This window comes from Meleagris gallopavo, unplaced genomic scaffold (genome assembly GCF_905368555.1).
Source record: "Meleagris gallopavo unplaced genomic scaffold, MGAL_WU_HG_1.1 scaffold_11, whole genome shotgun sequence".
In the NCBI taxonomy this organism is placed as follows: domain Eukaryota; kingdom Metazoa; phylum Chordata; class Aves; order Galliformes; family Phasianidae; genus Meleagris; species Meleagris gallopavo.
This window is the reverse complement of record NW_028147025.1, coordinates 44,290-67,889: the sequence shown is the minus strand read 5'-3', so window position 1 is coordinate 67,889 and position 23,600 is coordinate 44,290. Positions and strand designations below refer to the sequence as shown.

At 57.9% G+C, this 23,600-nt stretch overlaps 3 protein-coding genes and 1 long non-coding RNA gene across 5 annotated transcripts in view; 3 read left to right on the top strand and 1 right to left on the bottom strand.

Annotated features, from left to right (window-relative positions):
* Positions 1-139: 139 nt before the first annotated feature.
* PAGR1 (PAXIP1 associated glutamate rich protein 1) lies at positions 140-7,447 on the bottom strand. Its single transcript, XM_085215247.1, is given in 6 exon segments — positions 140-1,131; positions 3,202-3,619; positions 4,233-4,299; positions 6,122-6,278; positions 6,281-6,607; positions 7,342-7,447. Coding segments are annotated over 6 exon segments (1,203 nt in total). The 3' UTR covers positions 140-1,003.
* Positions 1,415-3,046, top strand: LOC146541953 (uncharacterized). The gene is made up of 2 exons (XR_014880798.1): positions 1,415-2,475; positions 2,703-3,046. It is a non-coding gene; the product is annotated as an uncharacterized LOC146541953 (long non-coding RNA).
* Positions 7,138-23,600, top strand: part of TAOK2 (TAO kinase 2) — a 35,212-nt gene continuing 18,749 nt past the window's right edge. Inside the window, exons 1-7 of one of the 2 annotated variants that reach the window (XM_085215242.1) lie at positions 7,138-7,542; positions 9,230-9,337; positions 12,690-12,761; positions 14,832-14,933; positions 16,374-16,419; positions 19,158-19,254; positions 21,104-21,217. In XM_085215242.1, the coding sequence (XP_085071368.1) occupies positions 9,233-9,337; positions 12,690-12,761; positions 14,832-14,933; positions 16,374-16,419; positions 19,158-19,254; positions 21,104-21,217 (536 nt within the window). In that variant the 5' untranslated portion in view covers positions 7,138-7,542; positions 9,230-9,232. The remainder of the gene's footprint in view (positions 7,543-9,229; positions 9,338-12,689; positions 12,762-14,831; positions 14,934-16,373; positions 16,420-19,157; positions 19,255-21,103; positions 21,218-23,600) is intronic. The other variant, XM_085215241.1, reaches the window with a different exon arrangement.
* LOC146541951 (uncharacterized) lies at positions 16,426-19,152 on the top strand (the record flags this gene model as incomplete). The annotated part of the gene is made up of 1 exon (XM_085215249.1): positions 16,426-19,152. A coding segment is annotated over exon 1 (2,676 nt), but the record flags the coding sequence as incomplete, so codon positions are not given.

The window sequence follows — 23,600 nt, the reverse complement described above, 5'->3', positions numbered from 1 at the left end:
GCCCATGGCGGCGTTGTTACCCACGGGGATCCATGGGGCTCGAAGCGGGGCGATTGTTTGGGGTTGGGGAGGCACGCGGGGCACTTTGGGGCCTGAGGGGGTAAAAATGTGGGGCGAGAAGGGGCAACACGGGGCACTGTGGGGTCTGCAGGCGTTTATTTGGGGTCTGAGGGGGGCAAATTCCGCTCCCGGCATGCACCGCGCAGCACCACGCTTCCGGTTGACCGCCGGCTCGCTCTGCGGGCTGATCGGCTGAGCACGGCAACTCGGCCGGAAGAGGCGGGGCTAAAGCCCGGAAGACGGCGCTGGAAAGTCACCCGCAGGCGACCGCAGTTCAGAGCAGCGCTGTTGGCGCACGAGGGGAACTTTTGAGGACAAATACCCGTTTTAGGGGTGAAAGCAATGGGGTTTTGGGGCGAAAAACGACATTTTTGGGGACAGAGTTTGTTGGGGGGGGGGGGCTGAAAAGGTGGCGGGCGGTGCCGGGTTCGGCTCCTCTTACAACGCTTCGTCCAACCGCGCCGGCGGCGGCTTCTCATTGGCTGAGCGGCACGAGTCGACTGGAAAAGGCGGGAACAAAGGCGGAAGTGGCCGAGTGACGTCACAGACAGACGACGGAAGTCCGGAAGCGGCGCTTTTTCTCCCCCGCGGCTCGTTTTGGGGGTGAAGCGGCGGATTTTTGTGATGAAAGCACAGATTTTTTGGGGCGGAAAGCGGCGTTTTTGGGTCAGAATTTGCCGCGTGGTTGAAAAGTTGGCGGGCGGCGCGCGGGATCCGCTCCTCCCACAGCGCTTCCTCCAACAGCGCCGGCGGCGGCTCCTGATTGGCTGAGCAGCGAGGCTCGGCCGGAAGAGGCGGGACTAAAGGAGGAAGTGGCCGGGCGACGTCACAAGCAGGCGACGGAAGTCCTGAAGCGGGGTTTTTTTCTCCCCGCGTCTCCTTTTCGGGTCCGTTTTTGGGGTGAAATCGCAGCTTTTTGGGGCGAAAAAGGGCGTTTTTGGGGTCAGTACTTGCTGGGAGGGAAAAGGTCGCGGCCCGTTCGCAGGATCTGCTCCTCCAAGCGGCGGTGCCGCTGCATGTCCCACAAAACCTTGTCCAAACGGGCCTCCCGGCGGCGGCGGGCAGCGCTGCCTGGAAATGGGGTGAAAAAGGGGGAAATCGGTTAAAATTGGGGATGGGGGGGGGGGAAGGGGGGGAACAACGCGGGGGGAAATGGGAAGGGAAAGGGGAGAGAAAACGGGGCTCTGTGCTGCTGGGATGCATTGAGTGCTGAGTGGGGGGGAAACGGGGCAGAATTGGGCGGAAATGGGTCAAAAGTGGGGAAATGGGGTCAAAAGTGGGGAAATGGGGTCAAAAGTGGGGGAAATGGGGTCAAAAGTGGGGGAAATGGGGTCAAAAGGGGGGAAATGGGTCAAAAGGGGGGGAAATGGGGTCAAAAGTGGGGGAAATGGAGACAAAGATGGGGGAAATGGGGACAAAAATGGGGGAAATGGGGTCAAAAATGGGGGAAATGGGGTCAAAAGTGGGGGAAATGGCCCCATAAAGAGACAGAAACCCTAAAAGGGAAAAATTTGCCCCATAAAGAGGCAGAAATGGCCCCCAAAAATGGCAGAAATGGCCCCAAAAAGAGGTGAAACAGCCCCAAAAAGGGCAGAAAACGGCCCCAAAAAGAGGCAGAAACCCAAAATGGGAGGAATTTGCCCCATGAAGAGGCAGAAATGGCCCCAAAAATGGCAGAAATGGCCCCAAAAAGAGGTGAAACAGCCCCAAAAAAGGCAGAAATGACCCCCAAAAGAGGCAGAAACCCAGAACGGGGTGAATTTGGCCCAAAAGAAGCAGAAATGGCCCCATAAAGAGGTGGAAACGGCCCCAAAAAGAGCAGAAACAGCCCCAAAAAGAGACAGAAACCCAAAATGGGAGAAATTTACCCCATAAAGAGGCAGAAATGGCCCCCAAAAATGGCAGAAATGGCCCCAAAAAGAGGTGAAAACGGCCCCCAAAAGAGGCAGAAACCCAAAACGGGGTGAATCTGGCCCAAAAGAGGCAGAAATGGCCCCACAAGGAGGTGAAAACCGCCCCCCAAAGGGCAAACGGCCCCACAAAGAGGCAGAAACCCCAAACGGTGTGAATTTGGCCCAAGAGGCAGAAATGGCCCCATAAAGAGGTGGAAACGGCCCCAAAAAGAGCAGAAACGGCCCCCAAAAGAGGCAGAAACCCCAAACGGGGTGAATTTGGCCCAAAAGAGGCAGAAATGGCCCCACAAGGAGGTGGAAACGGCCCCAAAAAGAGACAGAAACTCAAAATGGGAGACATTTGCCCCATAAAGATGCAGAAATGGCCCCCAAAAATGGCAGAAATGGTCCCACAAAGAAGTGAAAACGGCCCCAAAAAAGGCAGAAACCCAAAATGGGAGGAATTTGCCCCATAAAGATGCAGAAATACCCCCCAAAATGGCAGAAATGGCCCCAAAAAGAGGTGAAAACAGCCCCAAAAAGAGCAGAAACGGCCCCACAAAGAGGCAGAAACCCCAAACGGTGTGAATTTGGCCCAAAAGAGGCAGAAATGGCCCCACAAAGAGGTGAAAACGGCCCCAAAAAGAGCAGAAACGGCCCCCAAAAGAGGCAGAAACCCAGAACGGGGTGAATTTGGCCCCAAAGAGGCAGAAATGGCCCCAAAAATGGCAGAAATGGCCCCCAAAAGAGGTGAAAACAGCCCCACAAAGAGGCAGAAACCCCAAACGGGGTGAATTTGGCCCAAAAGAGGCGGAAATGGCCCCAAAAAGAGCAGAAACTGCCCCAAAAAGAGCAGAAACGGCCCCATAAAGAGACAGAAACCCTAAATGGGAAAAATTTGCCCCATAAAGAGGCAGAAATGGCCCCCAAAAATGGCAGAAATGGCCCCAAAAAGAGGTGAAACAGCCCCAAAAAGGGCAGAAACGGCCCCAAAAAGAGACAGAAACCCAAAATGGGAGGAATTTGGCCCAAAAGATGCAGAAATACCCCCCAAAATGGCAGAAATTGCCCCCAAAAGAGGTGAAAACGGCCCCCAAAAGAGGCAGAAACCCCAAACGGGGTGAATTTGGCCCAAAAGAGGCAGAAATACCCCCCAAAATGGCAGAAATTGCCCCAAAAAGAGGTGAAAACAGCCCCACAAAGAGGCAGAAACCCCAAACGGTGTGAATTTGGCCCAAAAGAGGCAGACCTGGGGTGCGGCGTCGCTCCATCAGGGCGCTGCGAGGCGCCGTGGGTTCGTCCTCAAAGTCAAACTCTGTGGGGACCGGAGCTCTGAGGGAAAATGCACCAAAATTGGCCTTTTTTAACCCAAAACGGGAGCACCGTGGCCCCAAAATGGGATTTTTTGACCCCAAATGGCGCCCAATGACCCCCAAATCCCACAAAATGGCCCCCAATGACCCCAAAACGGCATTTTTTGACCCCAAAATGGGATTTTCTGACCCAAAACGGCACCCAATGACCCCAAAATGGGATTTTTTGACCCAAAATGGCGCCCAATGACCCCAAAATGGGATTTTTTGAACCAAAATGGCGCCCAATGACCCCAAAATAGCATTTTTTGACCCAAAATGGCGCCCAATGACCCCCAAATGGGATTTTTTGACCTAAAATGGCGCCCAATGACCCCAAAATGGGATTTTCTGACCCAAAATGGTGCCCAATGACCCCCAAATCCCACAAAATGGCGCCCAATGACCCCAAAATGGCATTTTTTGAACTAAAGTGGCGCCCAGTGACCCCAAAATGGGATTTTCTCACCCAAAACAGCACCCAATGACCCCAAATGGGATTTTTTGACCTAAAATGGCACCCAATGACCCCAAAATGGGATTTTCTGACCCAAAATGGCGCCCAATGACCCCCAAATCCCACAAAATGGCGTTAATGACCCCCAAAAGGGATTTTTTGACCCAAAATGGCGCCCAGTGACCCCAAAATGGCACCCAATGACCCCAAATGGGATTTTTTGACCCAAAATGGCACCCAATGACCCCAAAATGGGATTTTCTGACCTAAAATGGCGCCCAATGACCACAAAATGGGATTTTTTGACCTAAAATGGCCCCCAATGACCCCATAATGGGATTTTTTGACCCAAAACAGCACCCAATGACCTCAAAATGGGATTTTTTGACCCAAAACAGCACCCAATGACCCCAAAATGGGATTTTTTGACCCAAAATGGTGCCCAGTGACCCCAAATGGGATTGCTTTTACCCAAAATGGCGCCCAATGACCCCCAAATCCCACAAAATGGCGCCCAATGACCCCAAAATGGGATTTTCTGACCTAAAATGGCGCCCAATGACCCCCAAATGGGATTTTCTGACCCAAAATGGCACCCAATGACCCCCAAATGGGATTTTCTGACCCAAAATGGCACTCAGTGACCCCCAAATCCCATAAAATGGTGCCCAATGATCCCAAAATGGGATTTGCTGACCCAAAATGGCGCCCAATGACCCCCAAATCCCACAAAATGGCCCACAATGACCCCAAAATGGCATTTTTTGACCCAAAACGGCACTCAATCACCCTAAAATGGGATTTTCTGACCCAAAATGGTGCCCAATGACCCCCAAATCCCACGAAATGGCCCCCAATGACCCCAAGATGGCATTTTTTGACCCAAAATGGCACCCAGTGACCCCAAAATGGGATTGCTTTTACCCAAAATGGCGCCCAATGACCCCAAAATGAGATTTTCTGACCCAAAATGGCACCCAATGACCCCAAAATGAGATTTTCTGACCCAAAATGGCACCCAATGGCCCCCAAATCTCACAAAATGGCGCCCAATGACCCCAAAATAGCATTTTTTGACCCAAAATGGCGCCCAATGACCCCAAAATAGCATTTTTTGACCCAAAATGGCGCCCAATGACCCCATAATGGGATTTTCTGACCCAAAATGGCTCCCAATGACCCCAAATCCCACAAAATGGCGTTAATGACCCCCAAAGGGATTTTTTGACCCAAAATGGTGCCTAGTGACCCCAAAATGGCACCCAATGACCCCAAAATGAGATTTTTTGACCCAAAATGGCGCCCAATGACCCCAAAATGGGATTTTTTGACCCAAAATGGCACCCAATAACCCCCAAATGGGATTTTCTGACCCAAAATGGCGCCCAATGACTCCAAAATGGGATGTTTTGACCCAAAATGGCACCCAATGACCCAAATGGGATTGCTTTTACCCAAAATGGTGCCCAATACCCCAAAATGGGATTTTCTGACCCAAAATGGCACCCAATGACCCCCAAATCCCACAAAATGGCCCCCAATGACCCCAAATGGCATTTTTGACCCAAAATGGCGCCCAATGACCCCAATACCCAAATGGGATTGCTTCTACCCAAAATGGCGCCCAATGACCCCAAAATGAGATTTTCTGTCCCAAAATGGCCCCCAATGACCCCAAATGAGATTTTCTGACCCAAAATGGCACCCAATGAGCCCCAAATTTGACAAAATGGCGCCCAATGACCCCCAAATAGCATTTTTTGACCCAAAATGGCCCCCAATGACCCCAAAATGGGATTTTTGACCCAAAATGGCGCCCAATGATCCCATAATGGGATTTTCTGACCCAAAATGGCCCCAATGACCCCAAAATGGGATTTTCTGACCCAATACGGCGCCAATGACCCCAAATGGGATTTTTTTTTACCAAAACTGTCGCTCAATGACCCCAAAATGAATTTCCCCAAAATGGCGTCCCAACCCCCCCAAAATGGCCCCCCAGGACCCAAATGATTTTGACCCCCCCCTCCCAATATGGATCCCCGCTACCAAAATGGTGCTCTCCAACCCCATTAAATCCTCCCAGGACCCCCAAATCGGTGCCCCCCCCCCCCACAACTGCCCCCCAGGACCCACCAAAACGGTCCCCTTCCAGGGTCCCCCCCTCAAAACGGTCCCCCACCCCCAAAATGGGGTCTCCCACCCCAAATTCTGCCCCCCACCACCCCAAAACTACCTTCCATCCCCCCCCCCATAAAAAATGGTTCCCCCCCCACAACGCCCCCCCAAAAAAGGGTCCCTCCCCCCCCCCCCAACTAACTTCCCCCCCCCCTCCCCCTAGGTGTGCCGCCGCCCATCACCTCCTCCCTCCCTCCTCCTCCTTTCGGGGGGGTCTTTCGGGGGTGGGGGCTCTTCGTGGCCGGGGGGGGGCAGCGAGGGGGAGGACCCCAACCCTGGCGATGCATTCGTACAACCTCAGCACTTCTTCGGGTGGGGGTAACCAAGGTTTCCCCCCCCCAAATTCAGTTCCTCGTCGCTGCATTCCACCCCCCACTCTTCGTCTTCGGCCTCCTCCTCTTCCTCTTCTTCCTCTTCTTCTTCTTCTGCCCCCCCCTGAGCCGGTGGGGGGGTCTGAGGGCTTGGGGGGAGGGGACGGAATCGCCGGGGGGGTCCAGGGGGGGGCAGAGTGTTGGCGTGGGGTCCTCTGGTGTCGTCACCGCCATTTTGGGGAGGGGGGGTCCTATAAGGAAGGGGAATAGAAACAGAGAGGGGGGGTAGAAGGAGACGGTAATGAGATTTGGGGGGGGTCCCAAAAAGGGGAAATACTGGGGGGAGGGGGAGGGATCCTATAGGAAAGAAATATGGGGGGGGTGAGATAATATTGGGGGGGGGGGTCCACAATAATGACAAAATGGGGGGGAGATCCCTATGGGATGGAATTATAGGGGGCAGGGGGGGGCGGTGCATAGGGAGGTAATGTTGGTGGGGGGATCCCTATAGGGAAACGATATGGGGGGGGGGGAGACCCCCATGAACCCCCCCCATAGAGAGAAAATATGGGGGGTGGGGAGACCCAAAAGGAGGAAAATATTGGGGAGGGTCCTATAGGAAAGAAATATGGGGGTGGGGGGCTCCATAGAGAGATAATATTGGGGTGTGGGACCACAATAACGACAAAATGGGGGGGGGGCCATAGAGGCCCCCCCTTCCAGCCCCTCCCCCACACCCCGAGGCCCACAGAGACCCTCAGCCCCCCCCCCCCAACTCAGACCCCCAACACCCTCCCCAAACCGACCCCCCGGACCCCTCCCCCCCCAGGCCCCCCCTTGACCCCCCTCCGACCCACAAATTTCTCCCCAAGACTCCCCGACCCCCCCGACCCCCCAAGCGGAGCGCACCCTCAGAAGGCCGCCGCCATTTTGTTCCCGCCCTTTGAGTTTCTCTCTTCCCGCGCGTGCGCGCGCCGCCCCGTCGGGCCAATCAGCTCTCAGACCCGCCCCCTTCTCTTTCCCTTGAACCAATCAGCGCGCGGATCCTCTCACGGTTCCGCTCTCAGTTCCGCCCTCTCGTTCCCGTTGACCAATCACATCACGGCCCCGTCGACCAATCGCCGCCCGTTGAGTCGGTTCCAGCCAATGAGATGTGAATCCCGCCCGTAAAGAGGCGTGGCTCGCCGTCCGGCGCATGCGCACAACTCCGCGCGGGACCGGAACTTCCGGCGCGCCTCAGCCGCGGCGCCATTTTGCAGAGGGCGGCGGCGGCGGCGGAGGAACGGGAACCGGTGAGGAACGGCGGGGAGGGGCGGGGCGGCGGGCCTGGGGGGGGCGCTACGGGGTGGGCGGGGTCACGGGGAGGGGGCTGAGGGATCTATGGGGTGGGCTTATGGGGCAGGGAGGTGGGGTTATGGGGCGGGGGGGGAGGACGGAGGACAGATCTGTGGGGCCGGGCCTGCGGCCTACAGGCGCTGTGGGCGGGGGGGGGGAGCCTGGGGGGTCTGTGGGGTCGATATGGGGTCTGTGGGGTGGGGAGGAAGAGCCTATAGGGGCTGTGGGGCGGGTCTGGGGTCTGTGGGAGTTGTGGGGTGGGAGGGAGGCCGGCCCGTGAGTGTTGTGGGGTGGGGTTGGGGTGATGGGGTGGGTGGGGAGTCGATGTGGGGTCTGTGGGGTGGAAGGGGGGCCTTTAGGGGCTTGTAGGAGCTGTAGGGTCTGTGGGGTGGGTGTGTGGGTCCATGGGGTCGTTGTAAGGGGGTTATGGGGTCGTTATAGGGTGGTTATGGGGTTTGTATGGGGCTCTATAGGGCTGTCTGTAGGGTGGTTATAGGGTCTGTATGGGGTCTCTATGGGGTGGTTATGGGGTCGTTATAAGGTGGTTATGGGGCTGTATGGGGCTCTATGGGGTGGTTACGGGATCGTTATGGGGTCTTATGGGGTGGTTATGGGGTGTGCATAGGGCAGGGTTATCTATGGGGTGGTTATGGGGCTTGTGGTGGCTATGTGGTGCTATGGGGTGGTTATGGGGTGGCTATGGGGCCCTATGGGCTGGTTATGGGGTATTTATGGGTTGGTTTATGGGGTCCCTATGGGGTGGTTATGGGGTCGTGGCTATGAGGTGGTTATGGGTGGTTTATGGGGTTTTATGGGGGTGCTATGGGTGGTTATGGGATCCCTATGGGGTGCCTATGGGCTGGCTATAGGCTGGCTATGGGTCCTTTTGGGGTGGTTATGGGCTGGCTATGGGTGGTTATGGGGTCTGCATGGGGGTCCTATCTATGGGGTGGTTATGGGGTGGCTATGGGGTGGCTATGAGGTGGTTATGGGGTGTTTATGGGGTGGCTATGGGCTGGTTATGGGATCCCTATGGGGTGCCTATGGGTTGGCTATGGGGTGGCTATGGGGTGGTTATGGGGTCCCTATGGGATCCCTATGGGGTGGCTATGGGGTCCTCTATGGGGTCCCTATGGGCTGTTATGGGGTGGTTTATGGAGTCCCTATGTGGTGGCTATGAGGTGGTTATGGGGTGTTTATGGGGTCCTTATGGGGTGGCTATGGGGTGTTTATGGGTCCCTATGGGGTGGCTATGAGGTGGTTATGGGGTCCTTATGGGGTGGTATGGGTGGTTATGGGGTCTCTATGGGCCCTATGGGCTGGCTATGGGTGGTTATGGAGTGTTTATGGGGTGCTATGGGGTCCTATGGGGTGGCTATGGGGTGTTGGGATCCCTATGGGGTGGCTATGGGGTCCCTATGGGCTGGCTATGGGGGTGGTTATGGGGTGGCTATGGCGTCCCTATGGGGTGGTTATGGGGTGTTATGGGGTGGCTATAGGGCCTATGGAGTCCCTATGGGGTGGCTATGGGGTGGCTATAGGCTGGCTATGGGGTGGCTATGGGCTGGCTATAGGGTGGCTATGGGGTGGTTATGGGGTCGCTATGGGGTGGCTATGGGGTGGTTATGGGATGTGTACGGGCAGGCCATGCCCGCCCCGCAGGACCCGGCGCTGTTCAGCCCCGAGGACCCAACGCGGCGCTTCCAGGACCTGCGGGAGGTGGGCAGGGGCAGCTTTGGAGCCGTGTTCCGTGTGAGTGCCGACACGGGTCGTCATGGGACCTCATACGTGTGCTCGCGTGTCCTCATCCGTGTCGTTATGCATCCTCGTGTATCGCTCACGTGCCCGTCACGCGTGTTGTTGCGTGTGTTTTCATGTGTCGTTGCGTGTAGATCGTGTGTCGCTGTGGGCTGGTTGCGTGTTATCGCGTGTTACGTGTGTCATGCGTGTGCGTGCCGCTAGACATCATTCAGATGTCACCCATGTTGTCACGTGTTACTGGTGCGTTGCTTCTGTGTTTTCGCGGGTTGTTGTATGTCATCGTTGTGGTCACACGTGCCGTTACGTGTCACTTCCGTGTCTCTATGTGTCATTGTATGTTGCTCACGTGTTCTCTTGTATCATTGTATGTCACTTCTATGTTTCTGTGTGCTATCTTACGCCCCTCACGTGTCGTCACGTGTCATCACGTGTCACTCACGTGTCGTTGTGTGCGGTTGTATGTTCGTTTTGTGTTTCTGCGTGTGATTGTATGTTATTTATGTGCCTTCATGTGCTGTTACATGTTGGTTATGTGGCTTTGTGGGCTGTTGTATGTTCCTTACGTCTGCCTACACGCCACTGCACACCATTCCTGTGTTCACACGTGCCATTGCATGGCCTTCATGTGTCCTTGTGTGCCGTTGTGTGTCCTCTAAGCATCCCCACGTCTCATCGTGTGTCCTTGACGTGTTCTTGTGTGTTGTTGTGTGTTCTTTCCGTGTCACTGTACGCTGTTGTACGCTGTCTGTATGTTTCCATGTGTTACTGTATGTCATGTATGTGTTCTTATGTATCGTTATATGTCACTCACGTGTCATTACGTGTTATTGCATGTCGCATGTCCCTACATGTTATTGCACATTAGTTGTATTGTCATGTCATTGTGTGTTCTTTACGTGTGTCTGCGTGCCATCGTATATTCCTCACATGTGCCCACGTGTCATTGTATGTCCTTCACATGTGTCTGTTTTGCATTGTATGTCACTCACGTGTACCACAGTGTCTTTGTATGTCCTTCACCTGTGTCTATTTTGCATTGTATGTCACTCACGTGTGCCGCATGTCATTGTATGTCATTCAGCTGTGTCTATTTTGCATTGTATGTCCCTCACGTGTGCCCACGTGTCATTGTGTGTCCTTCATGTGCGTCTGTTTTGCATTGTATGTCCCTCACGTGTGCCCACATGTCATTGTATGTCCTTCACGTGTGTCAGTTTTGTATTGTATGTCACTCACATGTGCCCACGTGTCTTTGTGTGTCGTTCACGTGTCTACTTTGTGTTGTATGTCATTCAGGTGTGCCTACGTGTCATTGTATGTCCTTCACGTGTGTTTGTTTTGCATTGTATGTCATTCACATGTGCCCACATGTCATTGTATGTTCTCCACATGTCTCTGTTTTGCATCGTACGTCGCTCACGTGTGCCCTCATGTTACTGTATGTCCTTCACGTGTCTGTTTTGCATCGTATGTCGCTCACGTGTGCCCACATGTCATTGTACATCCTTCACACGTATCTATTTTGCATCGTATGTCGCTCACGTGTGCCCACATGTCATTGGATGTCCTTCACGTGTGTCAGTTTTGTATTGTATGTCACTCACGTGTGCCCACGTCATTGTACATCCTTCACACGTGTCTGTTTTGCATTGTATGTCACTCACGTGTGCCCACGTGTCTTTGTATGTCCTTCACGTGTGTCTATTTTGCATTGTATGTCACTCATGTGTGCCCACGTGTCATTGTATGTGCTTCATATGTATTTATTTTGCTTTGTATGTTACTCACGTGTGCCGACGTGTCATTGTGTGTCCTTCACATGTCTGCTTTGCGTTGTATGTCACTCAAGCGTGCCTACGTGTCATTGTATGTCCTTCACGTGTGTCTATTTTGCATTGTATGTCACTCATGTGCGCCCATGTGTCTTTGTGTGTCCTTCACGTGTGTCTATTTTGCATTGTATGTCACTTACGTGTGCCCACGTGTCATTGTATGTCCTTCACATGTGTCTGTTTTGCATCGTATGTCTTTCACGTGTGCCCGCATATCATTGTATGTCGTTCAAATGTATGTTTTGTTTTGTATGTCACTCATGTATGCTCACTTATCATTGTATGTCCTTCACGTGTGTTTGTTTTGCATTGTATGTCACTTACATGTGCCCACGTGTTATTGTATGTTCCCTGCATGTGTTTGTTTTGCATCGTATGTCACTCGTGTGCCCTCATGTCACTGTATGTCCTTCATGTGTCTGTTTTGCATCGTATGTCACTCACGTGTGCCCGTATGTCATTGTATGTCCTTCACCTGTGTCTATTTCGCATTGTATGTCCCTCACGTGTGCCCACATGTCATTGTATGTCCTTCACGTGTGTCAGTTTTGTATTGTATGTCACTCACGTGTGCCCACGTGTCTTTGTGTGTACTTCACGTGTCTGCTTTGTGTTGTATGTCATTCAGGTGTGCCTACGTGTTATTGTATGTCCTTCACGTGTGTTTGTTTTGCATTGTATGTCACTCACATGTGCCCACGTGTCATTGTATGTTCTCCACATGTCTCTGTTTTGCATCGTACGTCGCTCACGTGTGCTCTCATGTCATTGTATGTCCTTCACGTGTCTGTTTTGCATCGTATGTCGCTCACGTGTGCCCACATGTCATTGTACATCCTTCACACGTATCTATTTTGCATCGTATGTCACTCACGTGTGCCCACATGTCATTGTGTGCTCTTTACATGTTTCTACATGTCATCATATTTCACTTGTTGCTTCACGTCTTTGTATGTCCTTCACGTGTCCCTATTTGCCACCACGTGCCATTTGTGTGTGCTGACATGTCGCTGCGTGTCCTTCCTGCGCGCCTGCATGCCGTCGCGTGTTATTTATGTGCGCTTACGTGTCGTTGCGCGCCTTTTCCGTGCCCTTGTATGTCATCACATGTCGCTTACGTGTCCCTGTACGCCACTCACGCGCTCCTCTGTGTCTCCGCGTGCCCCTCCCGTGTCACACGCGTGCTCTCCCGTGTCCCACGCGTGCTCTCCCGTGTCCCACGCGTGCCCCTCCCGTGTCACACGCGTGCCCCTCCCGTGTCACACGCGTGCTCTCCCGTGTCCCACGCGTGCTCTCCCGTGTCCCACGCGTGCCCCTCCCGTGTCCCACGCGTGCTCTCCCGTGTCCCACGCGTGCCCCTCCCGTGTCCCACGCGTGCCCCTCCGTGTCACACGCGTGCTCTCCCGTGTCACACGCGTGCTCTCCCGTGTCAGACGTGTGCTCTCACGTGTCACACGCGTGCCCCTCCCGTGTCACACGCGTGCTCTCACGTGTCACACGCGTGTGCGCAGGCCCGGGACACGCGGACCAATGAGGTGGTGGCCGTCAAGAAGATGTTCTACGGGGGAAAGCACAGCAACGAGGTGTGGGGGGGGGGGGATGTGGGGGGGGATATTGGGGGATGGAGGGGGTGGGGGGGGTTATGGGGCGGATATGGGGGTGTGGGGGGGTTATGGGGCGGATATGGGGGGCTATGGGGGGGGAAATGGGATGGAGGGGGTGTGGGGGGGCTATGGGGGGATATTGGGGGTATGGGGGGTTATGGGGGGGGATGTAAGGGGTTGTGGGGGGGGAAATGGGGGGATGGAGGGGGTGTGGGGGGGCTATGGGGGGATATTGGGGGGTGTGGGGGGGTTATGGGGCGGATATGGGGGGCTATGGGGGGGGAAATGGGGGGATGGAGGGGGTGGGGGGGGTTATGGGGGGATATTGGGGGTGTGGGGGGGTTATGGGGCGGATATGGGGGGCTATGGGGGGGGAAATGGGATGGAGGGGGTGTGGGGGGGTTATGGGGGGGAAATGGGGGGATATTGGGGGTGGGGGGGGTTATGGGGGGGATATTGGGGGTGTGGGGGGTTATGGGGGGGGATGTAAGGGGTTGTGGGGGGGGAAATGGGGGGATGGAGGGGGTGGGGGGGGTTATGGGGGGATATTGGGGGTGTGGGGGGGTTATGGGGCGGATATGGGGGGATATGGGGGGGGAAATGGGGGGATGGAGGGGGTGGGGGGGGTTATGGGGGATATTGGGGGTGTGGGGGGGTTATGGGGCGGATGTGGGGGGTTATGGGGGGGGAAATGGGGGGATGGAGGGGGTGTGGGGGGGGTTATGGGGGGATATTGGGGGTGTGGGGGGGTTATGGGGCGGATATGGGGGGTTATGGGGGGGAAATGGGGGGATGGAGGGGGTGGGGGGGGGTTATGGGGGGATATTGGGGGTGTGGGGGGGTTATGGGGCGGATATGGGGGGTTATGGGGGGGAAATGGGGGGATGGAGGGGGTGGGGGGGGGTTATGGGGGGATATGGGGGGTGTGGGGGGGTTATGGGGCGGATATGGGGGGTTATGGGGGGGAAATGGGGGGATGGAGGGGGTGGGGGGGGTTATGGGGGATATTGGGGGTGTGGGGGGGTTATGGGGCGGATATGGGGGGTTATGGGGGGGGAAATGGGATGGAGGGGGTGTGGGGGGGGTTATGGGGGGGAAATGGGGGGATATTGGGGGTGGGGGGGGTTATGGGGCGGATATGGGGGGCTATGGGGGGGAAATGGGGGGATGGAGGGGGTGTGGGGGGGTTATGGGGGGGATATGGGGGAATGGGGGGATTTGGGGGGTTATGGGGGGGATATGGGGGGATGGAAGGGGGGGGGGGGGTTATGGGGGGATATTGGTGTGGGGGGGTTATGGGGGGGGATGGGGGGTTGTGGGGGGGTTATGGGGGGATGGAGTGTGGGGGGGTTATGGGGGGGAAATGGGGGGATGGAGGGGGTGTGGGGGGTTGGTTATGGGGGGGATATGGGGGGTTATGGGGGGGGAAAGGGGGGGATGGAGGGAGTGTGGGGGGGATATGGGGGGATATGGAGAGGATATACAGATATGGGGGATGTGGGGGATAGGGGGATGTGGGGGGGATGTGGGGATATGGGGGGGATTTGGGGGATGTGGGGGGGATGTGGGGGGGATGGGGGGGATACGGGGGGGTACGGGGGCAGGGATATGGTGAGGATGTGGGGGGGGATATGGGGAATAGGGGGATGTGGGGGGGGATTTGGGGGATATGGGGGATGTGGGGGGGGATGTGGGAGGGATATGGGGGATATGTGGGGGAAGTGGGAGGGGATATGGGGGGGATGTGGGGGGGATTTGGGGGATATGGAGATATGGGGGATGTGGGGGGGATGTGGGGGATGTGGGGGGCATTTGGGGGATATGGAGATGGGGGATATGGAGATATAGGGGATGTGGGGGGGATGTGGGGGGGATATGGGGGATGTGGGGGGGATGTGGGGGACGTGGGGGGGATTTGGGGGATGTGTGGGTGTGGGGGGGTACTGGGGAGGTTGTGTAAGTAGTGGGGGTTATTGGGGGATGCGTGGGCCCCACTTGGGGTCCCGGGGTCGCGTTTGGGGTCCCACTGTCGTCCCGCCCCCCCCCCAGAAGTGGCGCGACATCGTGAGGGAGGTGCGGCTGCTGCAGAGACTGAGGCACCCCCACACCGTGAGGGGCAGGGGGGCCTTTCTGAGGGGGCACTGCGTCTGGGTGAGACGGGGGGCGGGGCTGTGCGGTGGGAGGGGGGGGGATATGGGGGGGATAGGGGGGGGATATGGGGTGGGAAGAGGGGGTGGGAAGGGAGGGATATGGGGTGGGAGGGGGGGGTATGGGGTGGGAGGGGGGGTATGGGAGGGATGGGGGGGGATGGGGGGGTATAGGGGGTGGGAGGGAGGGGATGGGGGGGAGGGGGAAATATGGGGGGATATGGGGTGGGAGGGGGTATATGGGGGGATAGGGGGTGGGAGGGAGGGGTTATGGGGGGGATAGGGGGGGGATATGGGGGGGTATAGGGGGTGGGAGGGGGGGGTTATAGGGGGTGGGAGGGGGGATATGGGGGGGATATGGGGGGGATATGGGGGGGATAGGGGGTGGGGGGGGGGTGTGTGGGGGGGATATGGGGTGGGAGGGGGGAATATGGGGGGGATAGGGGGTGGGAGGGGGGGATATGGGGTGGGAGGGGGGATATGGGGGGGATAGGGGGGGGATATGGGGGGGATAGGGGGTGGGGGGGGGGTGTGTGTGGGGGGGATATGGGGTGGGAGGGGGAATATGGGGGGGATAGGGGGTGGGAGGGGGGGGTATGGGGTGGGAGGGAGGGGATAGGGGGTGGGAGGGGGAAATATGGGGGGATATGGGGTGGGAGGGGGGGATGGGGGGGGTATGGGGGGATATGGGGTGGGAGGGAGGGGATAGGGGGTGGGAGGGGGAAATATGGGGGGATATGGGGTGGGAGGAGGATATGGGATGGGAGGAGGGGGATATGGGGGGGGATATGGGGTGGGAGGGGGGGGTATGGGGGGGATATGGGGGGGTATAGGGGGTGGGAGGGGGGGGTATGGGGCGATATGGGGTGGGAGGGGGGATATGGGGCGATATGCGGTGGGAGGGGGGGGATATGGGGGGATAGAGGGTGGGAGGGGGGGGATATGGGGGGGATAGGGGGTGGGAGGGGGGGGATATGGGGTGGGAGGAGGATATGGGGTGGGGGGGGTATATGAGGGGATATGGGGTGGGAGGGGGGGGTATGGGGGGATATGGGGTGGGAGGGGGGAATATGGGGGGATAGGGGGTGGGAGAAGGGTATGGGGGGGTAGGGGTTGGAAGGGGGCATTTGGGGGGGATATGGGGGGATATGGGGTGGTTATGGGGGGATGTGGGGGGTCATGGGGGGATATGGGGGGATAAGGGGTGGTTATGAGGGGATGTGGGGTGGATATGGGGGGGATATGGGGTGGAAGGAGGCAGATATGGGGTGGGAGGGGGGATATGGGGTGATATGGGGTGGCAGGAGGTATGGGGAGATATGGGGTGCTGGGGGGGATGTGGGGAGATATGGAGGGTATGGGGTGGTAGGGGGCAGTTATGGGGCAGAGTTGTGGGGCGGTTATGGGGCACAAAGCAGAGCTGCGGCCCCACATCTCCCCACAGATCGCCATGGAGTTCTGTGTGGGTTCGGCCGCCGATCTGCTGCAGCGTGAGTCCGGCGGTCCTGTGGGTCTCTGTGGGGCACAGTGGGTCTCTATGGGTCTTTATGGGTGTCTGTGGGTCCTTATGGGCTTCTATGGGTTCCTATGGGTCTCTATGGGTCTCTATGGGTCATTATGGGTCGCTATGGGTCTCTATGGGTCTCTATGAGTCTTTACGGAACTCTATGGGGTTCCTATGGGGTCTCTATGGGGCTCTGTTGGTCCCTATGGGTCCCTATGGGTCGCTGTGGGTCGCTGTGGGTCCCTATGGGTCCCTGTGGGTCCCTGTGGGTCGCTATGGGTCTCTGTGGGTCACCGTGAGTCTCTATGCGGCTCTGTTGGTTCCTATGGGTTGCTGTGGGTCGCTGTGGGTCGCTATGGGTCTCTGTGGGTCACTGTGGGTCTCTATGGGGCTCTGTTGGTTCCTATGGGTCGCTATGGGTCACTGTGGGTCGCTATGGGTCTCTATGGGTCGCTATGGGTCGCTGTGGGTCGCTGTGGGTTGCTGTGAGTCGCTGTGGGTCGCTATGGGGTCGCTGTGGGTCGCTATGGGGTCGCTGTGGGTCGCTGTGGGTCGCTGTGAGTCGCTGTGGGTCGCTGTGGGTCGCTGTGGGTCCCTATGGGTCGCTGTGGGTCGCTGTGGGTCACTATGGGTCTCTGTGGGTCGCTGTGGGTCGCTATGGGTCCCTATGGGTCTCTATGGGTCCGTATGGGTCGCTATGGGTCACTGTGGGTCACTATGGGTTCGTATGGGGTCCCTATGGGTCACTGTGGGTTGCTATGGATCTCTATGGGTCCCTATGGGTCGCTGTGGGTCGCTATGGGTCGCTATGGGTGGCTGTGGGTCGCTAAGGGTTTCTATGGGGTTGCTGTGGGTCGCTGTGGGTAGTTATGGGTCGCTGTGGGTCGCTATGGGTTGCTGTGGGTCGCTGTGGGTCGCTATGGGTCCCTATGAGTCTCTATGGGTCCCTATGGGTCTCTATGGGTCCCTATGGGTCCCTATGGGTTTCTATGGGTCCCTATGGGTCTCTATGGGTCTCTATGGGGTCTCTATGTGTCCCTATGTCTCCCTGTGGGTCGCTGTGGGTCGCTGTGGGTCGCTATGGGTCTCTATGGGTCTCTATGGGTCGCTGTGGGTCGCTATGGGTCTCTATGGGTCTCTATGGGTCGCTATGGGTCGCTATGGGTCTCTATGGGTCTCTGTGGGTCGCTGTGGGTCCCTATGGGTCCCTATGGGTCTCTATGGGTCTCTATGGGTCGCTATGGGTCGCTATAGGTTTCTATGGGTCCCTATGGGTCCCTATGGGTCTCTATGGGTCTCTGTGGGTCGCTATAGGTCTCTATGGGTCTCTGTGGGTCGCTATGGGTCTCTATGGGTCTCTGTGGGTCGCTATGGGTCGCTATGGGTCTCTATGGGTCGCTATGGGTCGCTATGGGTCTCTATGGGTCTCTATGGGTCGCTGTGGGTCGCTATGGGTCTCTCTGGGTCTCTGTGGGTCGCTATGGGTCTCTATGGGTCTCTATGGGTCGCTATGGGTCGCTATGGGTCTCTATGGGTCTCTATGGGTCGCTATGGGTCGCTATGGGTCTCTATGGGTCTCTATGGGTCGCTATGGGTCTCTATGGGTCTCTGTGGGTCTCTGTGGGTCGCTGTGGGTCGCTATGGGTCCCTATGGGTCTCTATGGGTCTCTATGGGTCGCTATGGGTCGCTATAGGTTTCTATGGGTCCCTATGGGTCGCTATGGGTCTCTATGGGTCTCTGTGGGTCGCTATAGGTCTCTATGGGTCTCTGTGGGTCGCTATGGGTCTCTATGGGTCTCTGTGGGTCGCTATGGGTCGCTATGGGTCTCTGTGGGTCGCTATGGGTCGCTATGGGTCTCTATGGGTCTCTATGGGTCTCTATGGGTCGCTATGGGTCTCTATGGGTCTCGTCTCTATGGGTCGCTATGGGTCTCTATGGGTCGCTATGGGTCGCTATGGGTCTCTATGGGTCTCTATGGGTCTCTATGGGTCTCTGTGGGTCTCTATGGGTCTCTGTGGGTCGCTATGGGTCGCTATGGGTCTCTATGGGTCGCTATGGGTCTCTATGGGTCTCGTCTCTATGGGTCGCTATGGGTCGCTATGGGTCTCTATCGGTCTCTATGGGTCTCTATGGGTCGCTATGGGTCTCTATGGGTCTCGTCTCTATGGGTCGCTATGGGTCTCTATGGGTCTCTATGGGTCCCTATGGGTCTCTATGGGTCCCTATGGGTCTCTATGGGTCTCTGTGGGTCTCTATGGGTCTCTGTGGGTCGCTATGGGTCGCTATGGGTCTCTATGGGTCGCTATGGGTCTCTATGGGTCTCGTCTCTATGGGTCGCTATGGGTCGCTATGGGTCTCTATGGGTCTCTATGGGTCTCTATGGGTCGCTATGGGTCTCTATGGGTCTCGTCTCTATGGGTCGCTATGGGTCTCTATGGGTCTCTATGGGTCCCTATGGGTCTCTATGGGTCCCTATGGGTCTCTATGGGTCTCTGTGGGTCTCTATGGGTCTCTGTGGGTCGCTATGGGTCGCTATGGGTCTCTATGGGTCGCTATGGGTCTCTATGGGTCTCGTCTCTATGGGTCGCTATGGGTCGCTATGGGTCTCTATGGGTCTCTATGGGTCTCTATGGGTCGCTATGGGTCTCTATGGGTCTCGTCTCTATGGGTCGCTATGGGTCTCTATGGGTCTCTATGGGTCCCTATGGGTCGCTGTGTTGCAGCCCAGCACCCCGCGCTGTCGGAGCTGGAGGTGGCCGCCATCGTTCACGGAGCCCTGCAGGGCCTGGCCTACCTGCACCGCATCCACGTCATACACAGGTCTGCCCCACTGCTGCCCCACTGCTGCCCATAGAGACCCCATAACTGCCCACTGCGCCCTAGAGACCCATAACTGCCCCACTGCGCCCCATAGAGGACCCCATAACTGCCCCATGCGCCCCATAGAGACCCCACTGCGCCCACTGCTGCCCCATAGAGACCCCATAACTGCCCCACTGCTGCCCCATAGAGACCCCATAACTGCCCCACTGCTGCCCCATAGAGACCCCATAACTGCCCCACTGCTGCCCCATAGAGACCCCACTGCTGCCCCACTGCTGCCCCATAGAGACCCCATAACTGCCCCATGCTGCCCCATGCTGCCCATAGAGACCCCACTGCTGCCCCATAGAGACCCATAACTGCCCCACAGCTGCCCATAGAGACCCCATAACTGCCCCACAGCTGCCCCATAGAGACCCCACTGCTGCCCCACTGTTGCCCCACTGCTGCCCCATAGAGACCCCATAACTGCCCCACTGCTGCCCCATAGAGACCCCAGAACTGCCCCACTGCTGCCCCACTGCTGCCCCATAGAGACCCCATAACTGCCCCACTGCTGCCCCATAGAGACCCCAGAACTGCCCACTGCTGCCCATAGAGACCCCATAACTGCCCCACTGCTGCCCCACTGCTGCCCCATAGAGACCCCACTGCTGCCCCACTGCTGCCCCATAGAGACCTCAGTGCTGCCCACTGCTGCCCCATGCTGCCCCATAGAGACCCCATAACTGCCCCACTGCTGCCCCACTGCTGCCCCATAGTTGCCCCACAGCTGCCTTATAACTACTCCTAGCTGTCCTACTGTGACCCATAACCTGCCCCGTAGCTGCCCCATAGGTGCCCCATAGAGACCCCATAGCTGCCCCATAGCTGCCCCATAACTTGCCCCATAGCTGCCCCATAGAGACCCCATAGCTGCCCCATAGCTGCCCCATAGCTGCCCCATAGCTGCCCCATAGAGACCCCATAACTGCCCCACAGCTGCCCCATAACCTGCCCCATAGCTGCCCCATAGCTGCTTCATAGGGACCCACGACTGCCGTATATTTGCCCCATAACCTGCCCTATAGCTGCCCCATAACTTGCCTCATAACCTGCCCCATAGCTGCTCCCACATCCCATTACTGCCCATAACCTCACCCTACATCCCCACCCCATAAACTGCTCCCCACCCCATATCCTGACCCCATAAGCTGCCCCCCACCCCATAAGTTCCACCCCACACGCATCCCCACCCCATAATCTCCTCCCCCACCCCATAAGCTGCCCCCACCCCACATCCCTACCCCATAAGCTGCCCCCCACACATCCCCACCCCATAAGCTGCCCCTGACCCCATAAGCTGCCCCCACCCCACATCCCACCCCATATCCTGCCCCGACTCCATAAACTGCCCCCACCCCATAATTTCCTCCCCCACCCCATAAGCTGCTCCCCACCCCATAAGCTCCCTCCCACACATCCCCACCCCATAATCTCCTCCCCCACCCCATAAGCTGCCCCCCACCCCATAAGCTGCTCCCCATCCCATATCGCTGCCCCCAGCCCACATCCCCACCCCATATCCTGCCCCTGACCCCATAAGCTGCCCCCCACCCCACATCCCCACCCCATAAGCTCCCCACCCCACATCCCCACCCCATATCCTGCCCCTGACCCCATAAGCTGCCCCCCACCCCACATCCCCACCCCATATCCTGCCCCTGACCCATAAGCTGCCCCCACCCCACATCCCCACCCCATATCCTGCCCCTGACCCCATAAGCTCCCCCCCCACCCCATATCGCTGCCCCCCAGCCCAGAAGCCGCCCCCGGCCCCACAACCTTCCCCATTTCTGCCCCACAGAGACGTGAAGGCCGCCAACGTCCTGCTGTCACCGCGGGGCCGCGTCAAACTCAGCGACTTCGGCTCTGCGGCCCACAGCAGCACGGCCTGCAGCTTCGTGGGGACCCCCTACTGGTATGGAGCTGTGGGGCTGCCCCATAGATCTGCCCTGCCCCATAGATCTGCCCCATAGATGTGTCCTGCCCCATAGATGTGCCTTATAGCACAGCCCTGTCCCACAGCTGCACGGCCTGCAGCTTCGTGGGGACCCCCTACTGGTATGGAGCTGTGGGGCTGCCCCATAGATCTGCCCTGCCCCATAGATCTGCCCTGCCCCATAGATCTGCCCTGCCCCATAGATCTGCCCTATAGCACAGCCCTGCCCCATAGCACAGCCCTGTCCCACAGCAGCACGGCCTGCAGCTTCGTGGGGACCCCGTACTGGTACGGGGGTGTGGGGCTGCCCCATAGATCTGCCCCATAGATCTGCCCTGCCCCATAGATGTGCCCCATAGCACAGCCCTGTCCCACAGCAGCACGGCCTGCAGCTTCGTGGGGACCCCATACTGGTACGGGGGTGTGGGGCTGCCCCATAGATCTGCCCTGCCCCATAGATCTTCCCCATAGATCTGCCCTGCCCCATAGATGTGCCCCATAGCACAGCCCTGCCCCATAGATGTGCCCCATAGCACAGCCCTGTCCCACAGCAGCACGGCCTGCAGCTTCGTGGGGACCCCATACTGGTACGGGGATGTGGGGCTGCCCCATAGATGTCCCCTGCCCCATAGATCTGCCCCATAGGTCTGTCCTGCCCCATAGATCTGCCCTGCCCCATAGATCTGCCCTGCCCCATACATGTGCCCTATAGCACAGCCCTGTCCCACAGCAGCACAGCCTGCAGCTTCGTGGGGACCCCGTACTGGTACGGGGGTGTGGGGCTGCCCCATAGATCTGCCCTGCCCCATAGATCTGCCCTGCCCCATAGATGTGCCCTATAGCACAGCCCTGCCCCATAGCACAGCCCTGTCCCACAGCAGCACGGCCTGCAGCTTCGTGGGGACCCCGTACTGGTACGGGGGTGTGGGGCTGCCCCATAGATCTGCCCTGCCCATAGATCTGCCCCATAGATGTGTCCTGCCCCATAGATGTGCCCTATAGCACAGTCCTGCCCCATAGCACAGCCCTGTCCCACAGCAGCACGGCCTGCAGCTTCGTGGGGACCCCGTACTGGTATGGAGCTGTGGGGCTGCCCCATAGATCTGCCCTGCCCCATAGATCTGCCCTGCCCCATAGATCTGCCCTATAGGGCTGCTTAGCACTATAGATGTGCCCCATAGCACAGCCCTGTCCCACAGCAGCACGGCCTGCAGCTTCGTGGGGACCCCATACTGGTACGGGGGTGTGGGGCTGCCCCATAGATCTGCCCTGCCCCATAGATCTGCCCTGCCCCATAGATGTGCCCTATAGCACAGCCCTGCCCCATAGCACAGCCCTGTCCCACAGCAGCACGGCCTGCAGCTTCGTGGGGACCCCATACTGGTACGGGGGTGTGGGGCTGCCCCATAGATCTGCCCTGCCCCATAGATCTGCCCTGCCCCATAGATCTGCCCTGCCCCATAGATGTGCCCCATAGCACAGCCCTGTCCCACAGCAGCACGGCCTGCAGCTTCGTGGGGACCCCGTACTGGTACGGGGGTGTGGGGCTGCCCCATAGATCTGTCCTGCCCCATAGATCTGCCCTGCCCCATAGATGTGCCCTATAGCACAGCCCTGTCCCACAGCAGCACGGCCTGCAGCTTCGTGGGGACCCCCTACTGGTATGGAGCTGTGGGGCTGCCCATAGATCTGCCCTGCCCCATAGATCTGCCCTATAGGGCTGCTTAGCACTATAGATGTGCCCCATCGCACAGCCCTGCCCCACAGCAGCACGGCCTGCAGCTTCGTGGGGACCCCATACTGGTACGGGGGTGTGGGGCTGCCCCATAGATCTGCCCTGCCCCATAGATGTGTCCTGCCCCATAGATGTGCCTTATAGCACAGCCCTGCCCCATAGCACAGCCCTGTCCCACAGCAGCACGGCCTGCAGCTTCGTGGGGACCCCGTACTGGTACGGGGGTGTGGGGCTGCCCCATAGATCTGCCCCATAGATGTGTCCTGCCCCATAGATCTGCCCTATAGCACAGCCCTGCCCCATAGCACAGCCCTGTCCCACAGCAGCACGGCCTGCAGCTTCGTGGGGACCCCATACTGGTACGGGGATGTGGGGCTGCCCCATAGATCTGCCCCATAGATCTGTCCTGCCCCATAGATCTGCTCTGCCCCATAGATCTGCCCCATAGCACCCCATAACCACTCATAAGACCACATAAGACCCCATAGTGACCCCATGGCGCCCCCTGCAGGATGGCCCCATAGGCCCTCCATAGCCCCCCATAGTGACCCCATAGTGATCCTACGGCGCCCCTGCAGGATGGCCCATAACCCTATAGCCCCCCATAGCTGCCCCCATAGTGACTCC